This window comes from Trichosurus vulpecula, chromosome 5 (assembly GCF_011100635.1).
Source record: "Trichosurus vulpecula isolate mTriVul1 chromosome 5, mTriVul1.pri, whole genome shotgun sequence".
Taxonomy (NCBI): domain Eukaryota; kingdom Metazoa; phylum Chordata; class Mammalia; order Diprotodontia; family Phalangeridae; genus Trichosurus; species Trichosurus vulpecula.
Window position 1 is genome coordinate 208,375,574 of NC_050577.1, and position 9,738 is coordinate 208,385,311.

Genomic DNA, 9,738 nt, shown 5'->3' on the forward strand with positions numbered 1-9,738 from the left:
AATCAGCATGATCCCTGAAATACCAAAATACTGAGAAAAGAACATTTATCTCACTTACCTCCATGTGGCCCCAGGGGGCTGACTAAATTTCTAGCACTTGTTGACAAGGCTAGACTATAGGAATGTCATTGTTTTATCTTTACTGTCACAGACTATAGGATTGGAAATGTTCCTAAACTGGTCACAGGATGCAGTTGAGACATATGAAAGCACTTGAAACAATTTAAAAGAAGAGGACTACTACATCCCATGCAATCTGAAGATTTATAATGATACATGAATTATTCTTCAACCTGTCCAAAACTGAACTAATTATCTTTTCCCTCCAAACCCTCCCCTCTTCCTAACTTCCATATTATTGTCAAGGGTATCACCATCCTCCCAGTTATTCATGCTTACAATCTAGGAGTCATCTTCACTCTCTCTCACCTTCCAAGTCCTACCAAATCTACCTTCCAATATCTCTTGTAATACACTTCATTTTCTCCTTGGACTATTGCAAAAGACTCCTAGTAGGACCCTGCCTTAAGTCTCTCCTCCACTCAGCTGTCAAAGTAATCTTCCTAAAGTACGAGTCTGACCATTTCATGTCCCAAATAATAAACTCCAGCGGCTCTGTATCAACCCCAGGACCAAATATAAAATTCTATTTAGTTTTTAAAGCTTTCATAACCTGGCCCCTTCCTACCCTTCCACTCTTCTTACACCTTACAACCCTCCACAGACTCTATGATTCAGTGACACTGGCCTCCTGGCTATTTTTTGAACAAAGACACTCCAACTCTCCGCTCCATGGAATCCTGGCTTTCCTGGTTGCCTTCAAGTCTCAGCTAAAGTCCCAACTTCTGCAAAAAGCCTTTCCCAATCCACTCTTAATCTTAGTACCTTCCCTCTGACATTCTTTCCAATTTATCCCAAATATATCTTGTTTTGTACATAGACGTCTGTAGGTAGTCTCTTCCATTAACTACGAGCTTCTTAAGAGCAGGGACTGGTTTTTGTCTTTCTCTGTATTCCCAGAGCTTAGCACAGTGCCTGGCACATAACACACTTATTTATAAAGCTTGTTGACTTACTCAGTGCTTGCTGACTTGGCAACATGTGCCAGAAGTATTACTCTGAATTGCCCACATATTGTTTATTAATCGCTATTGTGCATAAAAACACACTGTTCAGCACTATTTTTTTTTCTGAGTTAAATATCACTATCAACATAACCATCTGCTGGAGTTGGAGTGTTTCAGCTGATTGCTGCAGTTTTTTTTTTGGGGGGGGGGAGAAGTACCAATGGGAAAGCATGAAACTCTCAAGAATAAACTCAATGTTAATGAGAGGACACTCCCATCCGCTCCTTTAGTGAGAAAAAATATGACTGAACGTAAAGATAAGCATTTAATCTTTTTTTTAATTATGTATTTTAAATACTCATTCATCCAGTATTTATTCAGTTGTACTTGTATAAAAATACTTTCTCAGAGAGATTACAATGTTAATTTGTTTGGTTGAATATTTAACATAAGCAGGTGCTTATCACATTCATATAATGTTAAGGTTTATAAAGCCTTTCCTCAGAAGAGCCCTCTGAGGTATGTAATGCAAGTATTATTTCAATTACAGAGATCAGGAGGCTGCTCTTAACGAAGTTACGTGAGTGCCACTTGGTCCAGCAGTATTAACAAGATCTGAACCCAGGTCTTCTGACTTTCAGTTCTCCTACTACACCATGCTTCCTCCTTAGTGAATGAATACCCCTTTCTCCAGAGAGGTGACTGCTCTAAGATTATTTGGAGATCCATCCAATATTCTTTCCCATGGCAAAAGATATTCAATATTATGACATCATACAATTCAAAAAGAATTTAAGTGTAACCCCACTTTAAGGAATCAAAATAATAACCAGCATTTATACAGTGCTTTAAGGTTTGGGAATCACTTTACAAATATTAATTCACTGGATCCTCATAACACTATAAGTGCTGTTAACTTCGTTTTACAGATGAGAAAACTGAGGCTGAGAAATTGTATTTCAGGACCCTTCTTTGGCCTATAGTGTATGGACTAACAAGAGCCTTGTTAAGCATCCTCTAATTATCCCTTACTTTATACACACCCCACTCCGCTCATCTCTTTCCTCCTGCCCCGCCCCCAGCCCCCACCCCGGCATCTGGAGCTCAGGTACGCGAGGACGCTAACAGCTCAGTGGGGACCACAGTTCCTTCGGATGACGAATGGAAAGAAAAGTTCTGACCCAGGTCGCTCAGCCTTTCCATCTTCCCCGAGCACGTCGCGGTACCGGTGAGCTCACCTCTCGCAGCCCGACGGTGCGCTCGCCCCCCAGCCCCGGAGAGGGGGCTTACCCGGCTTCCCCCATTCAGCCGTCGACTCACTCACCAATTTCTCCCAAGGAGCCGTCCGCAGCCCGCAGCTCCATCTCGCTCACCGGGTGTCCTTCGACCGCTTTCCCTTCGCCGCAACGCGGCACCTGGCCAAGATGGGAGGGGGACGCGAGGGGGACGGCGCAGGGGACGCGTACCGGCAGCGCCGTGGGGCCGACTGAGCGCCTATCGCCGAGCTCTGAGTCGAGGGGGCATCTCGGGTAAAGGTCGCTCCCGGTGCCTGCTGGGATTTGTAGTTTTCCTACGTTGGACCTGTGCCCTTTCATTTTAACTCTAGTGCGGTAGAAATTGCAAACTTGAATGAGCCACTGCCTCCTAGTGGTTGAGTCTGAATGTCGAATTTTGGTGTTTTGCTGGTTGAAATAAAAAAGGGCACTATTAATCTCTGTCCTCAGAGAATGCGTTTCTACACATTATCTATATATAGAATATATATATTTATATAGAATGTGTATCTATACACTATATCCATTAATGCATAATGTGGCTAAGAAGGGGTGGGGCGGGGTTTGCACTGATGGAAAATGGGAGCATTTCATTTATGTAATATATATTTAAATATACTATATGTATACATATTTATATATAAATTTCATAGCATTTTGAAAACTCCTGCAATTTTTAGTGGAGGAGGAAGGTGACTTCTTTAATTCAGTACTCAAGAAGCATTTATTCACCACTTATACTGCAATGGGTTGCTGTAAATTATCCCAGTTTCTTAGACCTCTCCTCACAAAGGAAATACTTCGAGGTACTACATTTTCGAAGGAACATTAACAAACTAGAATTCACCAATAGTAGAATAACCATGGTCCTGTGTAAAGATCAGTTCTTATCCCATAGACATAGGAGGCTACCCAGTTTTAATAACCTGCCGTAGGAGGAAAAGTTTAAAGAACTGGATTTAGTCCTAAGAGGAAAAGGCTAAGAGGAGACAAAATACCTGTCTGAAAGGCTGTCAATGGAGATGTTATGTTTACTCTAAGGGGCTCCAGAGGACATTACTAACTAAAATCATGAATAAGCTCAATTTAAGTAAAAACTTCCTAAGAGTTAAAGTTGTCTGAAAATTTTAAAAATGCCTTAAGAAGCAGTTGTCAAAATGATAAATCAGTAAGTTAGATGATCATGTCGGGGATGTTGAAGAACAAATTCATGTTCTTTCATTCATTTAATAAGCAATCATTAGGCCCACACAGGAAGAACAAAAAGTCAAAAACAAACTGCCTGGGTTTTCAAGAAGCTTACATTTGTTGACCTGAAAGTTTGGTTAAAGGAGGCAAACAAGCTAGGTGATATGTAAATTCATATTGTTTATTCCCTTAAAGCTAGTGGATACATACATGTATGGCGCCAGACAAAATATGACTGCCTCAACATAAGAATGAGAAGGTTTAAATACATTTTTAGAACAGTCGCAATTCAGCATGTCTGTAATACTCAATTTTATGATCTCCATGTATGTTTAACCCATACAAGAAAGGATTTTCTAAATTGAATAGGTAGTAAATACAATAAGATAAGAGAGTTGACAAGGGTCAATTGAAACTACAACCCAGCGTTTCTGTGTTTAATTTACCATTAACATTGCCAACATATAACATAGTATATGCCCAATAAAAGAAGAAGTCACAATATTATCCTTAAGGGCTAATTGTTTCAACAATCCACTAGCAGCTGCTGTGGGGGATGTAAAATCAACAACAACCAGTTCACAGAAGGCTGCAAAAGCACAGGTTCTTTTGATCTGCTTTACTAAGGAAAGCAACGTTAAGGGGTTAACACGCTTACTTTAATTCAGCATACAAATACCATTCACTTAGTTCAGGGGAAAAAGCCAGCACCCTGAACTTCAGAGAAAATACAAACAAATTACAAACATCGACAGACAGGCCAAATACAATTCATAGTTATCAACATCTAATCTCAGCCCAGGAGCTCATAACAAGGGCTGGCCAGAGTCACACGAGCCACCACGGCTTTGGGTCAGAGTTCTGGAAAAAAAAGAAAGCCAACCCCTGGTTTTATATCCTTTTCAGGGTCAAGGGTGAGTCACACATGCAACTCACCCATGTGACCTAAAATCATCACAAAGATTCGACTTAAACCCACGTGGTCTAAAAGCCTGTGATATCACAAACATGTCACTCAAACCCATGTAAACTAGGCTTTCCCTTGAGGCAAAGAGGTCACCAAGGACTCCCAATCTAATCAAGGAAACAAAGGCCAAACTCTTCAAGGGCACTTGGTTGAACTGAGTGCTAAGAGCCCATTTTGATTGCCAACACACTAATAGACAGAGGAAAGAATGCTCTTAAATTAGCCTGATCTGGCCTTGTTGACATAGGAAGAGGTATTCTCTGAATTTATTCAGAGAACGAAGAGGTTGTTAGGTTCAGACTCTTCCTCTGGTTAATCAGTTCAGGCTCTGGCCGTTATTGAAGTTACTAAATTGATAGTAAATGATTGTCATTTCCTCCTTTTGGTCAAAGGCAAGCTGAAAGCTTCACCTATAGACCAAGGAAGGTATAGAAAAACCTCTCTCTTCCTCAGGGGTGAAGTTCTAAAAATCCTTATCTAGGTGGATTCATGTTTTTTGTTTTGTTTTGTTTTTTCCTGTGGTTGGACATCCCCAGAGATGGAGCAGTAATTGTAAAGTAGTTGTAAACAAGCAGAAGGAGCAAGTTGCAAGGGGTAACGGGGTAGGGAGCATCATGGGAAAAACAGAGCAACTAAGTAAACCAAAAATTTAGGTAACCAGTCTTGGGAATGTAAGGGGTTCGGATAGGGAAAGAGCTATTCTTCGTACAGGTCTGGTCCAGATTCTTGGGAAAGTTGTCTACGTCTGATGTTGTCTTTTTCAGGCCCCTTTGAAACTGGAGGTCAAGGTCTCCTATGGGCTCAGATGTCCACTCGGGAGCAGGGGGAATTTTTAGATGTGACAGAGGGATCAAGGAGTCCATATCCACAAGTTGGCAGCTATAGGAGTAGTGAGACTGACAGGGGCTCCCAGAACACATATGATTCGATAAACTGCACAACATAGATCCTTGACTAAAGGCATATAGAAATGGTTCAGTTTCCCAGCCACGCAGGGCTAAGTTCAAACAGTAATCCTTTTTTTTTTTTCACAATTCACAGAATTGCATAATTACATTAAGTCAGGTACAGACCAAACCACTTAGAAGATTTACATGTCATGTTTACATTTACACATTAGATAACGAAGAAAACTTAAACATGAACCATACAAAGTAATGCAATCATTATTAACAATGTTAACCAACATTAAGTTCCTTGTGTCGCAGTTACCTATTCCCAATGTCCATTTAAGCAACACTTTTTGAATCTCAGATATCTGATGTAGTTATCTGGTCCCTAGATATTCTTTCTTTGATAAAAAGGTTTTATTCTTAGGACAGTTCTAAAAGAGAGTTCTGCTTCTCTGGTTCAGATCTAGAAATTCCCAGATAATTCTTACTTAATATAACTTAGTACAATTGCTTGAGTTTGGCTCCTCCATTTTTGAAACTTCGGAGTATTTCAGTTTATATATAATATGCTGTTTCTATCCTTACCTAAATTTTGTACCTGGTATAAGAATCCTTTAAAATGTGGAGGTGCAACCATAAAGTAAGCTCATCTGCCTTTTAAAATTATCAGACAGTTACTTTAATAATAGAGATATAATTTTACTTTTACCACTATCTTGTACGATTTTTGTGCAAAAATCCAAATTTGAGATCTTATTACCAAAACATGCTTATAGCTTGAATTTCCATGATAGATAAATTTTGGAAGCTAATCATATACATCTGTATATGATTCTTAAAGGAATAAATCTGATTCTACTGCTTTTTTTAAAATTTGCTATCCTTTTTAATTAGACATCTATCACATTACATCTTTGGCCTAATCATTTCCTCCTTTTGGAGGATGTTATCTCTATATTATTTTTATTTTTATTTGGCCATGAACATAGGTCAAAATTGTAAGCTATTCATTCCTGCATCCCATCATAGTAACTCAGAGATGTTCCAATATACATCTATTACCTAATAGATTTAGCATTGTGCTTACAAAACTTCTTGATAATATAAATTTGCTATAAAAGAAAAAGAGGGACAATGTCATATATCTTAATAGAAGGAAAGAACTTCCTTAGCTCTGTTTGATTCCAGGCACAAGTCATATCTGATAGCCAATCATATAGTCACTTGATGTTGAAAGCAGAGCTTAGGAGTAATCAGGTGGGGAATTTTCCCTTTTCAGAAAGCAAATAGCAAAATCGGGAAATAGAGTCACTACCTAGGCCGTGTCGAAGGTTGTCTTCAAAATTCTTCCCAGGCACAGACATCCACCTTTAGAAGTTTTCAGTCTGTAGTGCATGCCATTCTACTATTGGCTTTATGACACCTATACCTGTAGAGCTCAAACACAGTTAATTGTAGTCCCATAAAGTCTTAAATAGCAAATAAATATCTTTCAGATGAGACTGTCCCAAATTTCATTGATCATTAATTATCAAATCAAGCTACATAACTTTTCTGTCTTAAACCATCTGAAACTAGTACAAAGGTATCCAGAGTAATTATCTCGGGACAGGAGAGACTTGGCTAACTCCCATTTGTCCCCAAACCTTCTTATCTGCCTTTCATATTTCCAATCAAACCTTTGTTTATTTTTCCAAATCTTTTAAGCCCATTATTTAGCTTTCCTTTACATTTCAACCATAAGACAAGATAGCTCACAAGTTAGTACTTTTTACTGACATATCTGTCTATACTGGAATCCCATTCCAGCTTAAACAAAGCAAAGAGGGAATAATGACCAACCCCACAGGTTGATGGATTTATGTCCTCGTTTCACAAGCTTGTTTATTCTTCTCTAATTATACTCATTCTGGAAGAGACACTTCAGGAATTAAATCTTTTACATATGATAAGTTCAAATACTCATTTTCAACTCTTCCTTAGGCCAGGGAATGACTACAAATTCAGATCAAAACAGCAAGATCTATCCTGCTTTACAACTCATTACATTAATTTAGCAATTAATTATCTTGCAAATGAAAGTTTAGTAGGCCTTCTAAAAATCACAAAAAAGATTTTTTTAAAACATTTCTTCTAAGTGTTTCCCCTTTTAAAACAGTTTTAAAATTTATCCTGATGTTAAGAGGAATCATCACTAAACTTTCATGAAGAAAATTAGTTGGAAAGTTTTAAAATGATAGAAATCTCTTTCTCCTTCCTTCAAACAAAAATAAACCTTTAGACACTGGAATTCATTAAAACTAAGTTGGAGCAAAATGTCCTCATTCTCCAAGTATTATACAGAATTCCTAGATATTACAAAGTTCCTTAGTCAAAAAGATGTTGTAATGGAGGACACCTAATTTCTGTAAGTTAAGAAGAACATACCCAATTAAACTAGCCTTATCATAATAACAAAGTTTACCAGGCCTTTTCTTAGATGAAACAGGCTTGAAAATCACACCCCTATTTTTTTCTACAATTCTTAATCTAACATCTAACGTCTTAATATAACACAAGAGGAATTGCTTTTGCAACAATATTACTGATACATCTGTTTGCCAAATTGCATGATCTAGAAACGTAACAATGCCCTAAATATTATTAGGTATTTTAAAACTTGAAACAACCCATTATCAATTTAGGTGGAAGCATTTCTAAATCACTTTGCACAGAGAATCATTCATCTCATCATTAATATACTGAAACTATAACTTTAAACCACCACATATATTCTCATAATAGAAAAGTTTTCACATAGAAAATCTTCTCTCATAGTAAATGTCAGTATTATTATTAATGCTGTTTATAACCAAATATAACTTTCGAATTGTCAAATTTTTATCACATCCTTTTTTTAAAACTCAATTCATATACATCAAAATCAGATTGAAATTGCTATAATACTATTTCCACCACACAATAATCTTCTCAAGTTTCACAATATAAGAGAACTTTAGAAATACAATACAATTTTAGAAATACGAAAACAATAAAATTTAGATGACATCAATTGTATTTCCAGATTATCACATACAGAAATTATTCAACTTACTTCTTTTGGTATTTAAAACCACTTCAAAGTTAATAATTACATTAAAAATAATGTTGTTTCTAACATATGCCAGTCATTATGTTAAGCGTTTTACAATCATCACATCATTTTGATCCCATAACAACAACCATTATTATTTTTCCCTTTACAAATCAGGAAATGGATCAAACAGAGATAAAATACAGTTTTGCAACTGGAACAGAGAAGTATGAAGTTTACCTAGAGCAGAGGCTGGTTTCCCAATGATGATAATTCTTGGAGGCAGGGCTTAGGGAATGCTAGCCACAGGCCCAATCCATCTACCTCTCCCTTCCCCCACAACTGCAGAATTTACTGAGCCTGTGGCAGTTTGTAGCTGCTGGGACAGGGTGCACAGAATGTATAGGGCCTGGGTGACATTTCCAACCTTTGCCTAGAAAGATGGGCTACAAGGTGCCCAGGGGCACAGGACTGTCAGAGCTACTGCCAGTCTGCGAATTTCTGCCCCTCCTCTCCTTTTGCCAAGGTAGGGAAGGGTGATTTAAATTCTCCAGCATTCTCTTCTCTTATTCTGACCTGGGATGAAAGGAGTTAACAAGAATCCTTATGGCAGTTAAAAATTCCCACACTGAGATACCCTCTTAACTGTGGGGAGGAAGTGGGGAATGATAAGTGATCAGGATTAGAAAGGGGTGTTTTAGCATGAGTGAGAGTTCCTGGAGTGATCTACAGTCTCAGGAGTTCTCTCCCAAAATTCCAACTAATCAGTTTCCAAACTTTTAAATGATTAATCCCAGAATCTGCTAAAATGTTCCAGGTTGGCCAGACCAGAAATTACAAGGAAAAGAGTCTTTGTTTCCCTAGCTGCAGCCTTTGAAATCTCTGGCTGCGCATTTCAAATTTTACAAAGTAATAGACTCATTCACAGCACACACACTCACACATACACTGACAGACAAATTGACGATTAACAGGACAAATACAAACAGTTCACAATCTAACAACAGAGAGGGAATTAGAGGCTTGTTAGAAATTTCCATCACCAATTGGCTATTATTATTCTGAGGAAAGAGGGTTTGGGGAATTTGCAAGGATCTAAGATCTGACTGGGATGGATCCTGCAACCTTTGCTCAGAGCACCTCTATGGTCTTTGAGGGGAAGCCTTGGCATCCCTGATGTTTATGACTTTCCATAACCTACATCCAGAGTGTAGCTGTTCTCCTCAAAAACAGAGCCCTTAGGGAAAAGGAGAAAGGGGGAGAGGCAGGAGGCAAT

The 9,738-nt window shown here is 38.2% G+C and overlaps 1 protein-coding gene across 3 annotated transcripts in view; it reads right to left on the reverse strand.

The window, feature by feature from the left end:
- Positions 1–2,743, reverse strand: part of ASB13 (ankyrin repeat and SOCS box containing 13) — a 58,767-nt gene extending 56,024 nt beyond the window's left edge. For 2 of the 3 annotated variants that reach the window (XR_005010461.1, XM_036759502.1), the window contains exon 1: positions 2,392–2,743. Coding sequence is in view for 1 of the 3 variants with exons in the window: in XM_036759502.1 (XP_036615397.1) it covers positions 2,392–2,662 (271 nt within the window). In the remaining 2 variants the exon portion in view is untranslated. The remainder of the gene's footprint in view (positions 1–2,391) is intronic. The other variant, XM_036759504.1, reaches the window with a different exon arrangement.
- Between the last annotated feature and the right edge of the window lie 6,995 nt (positions 2,744–9,738).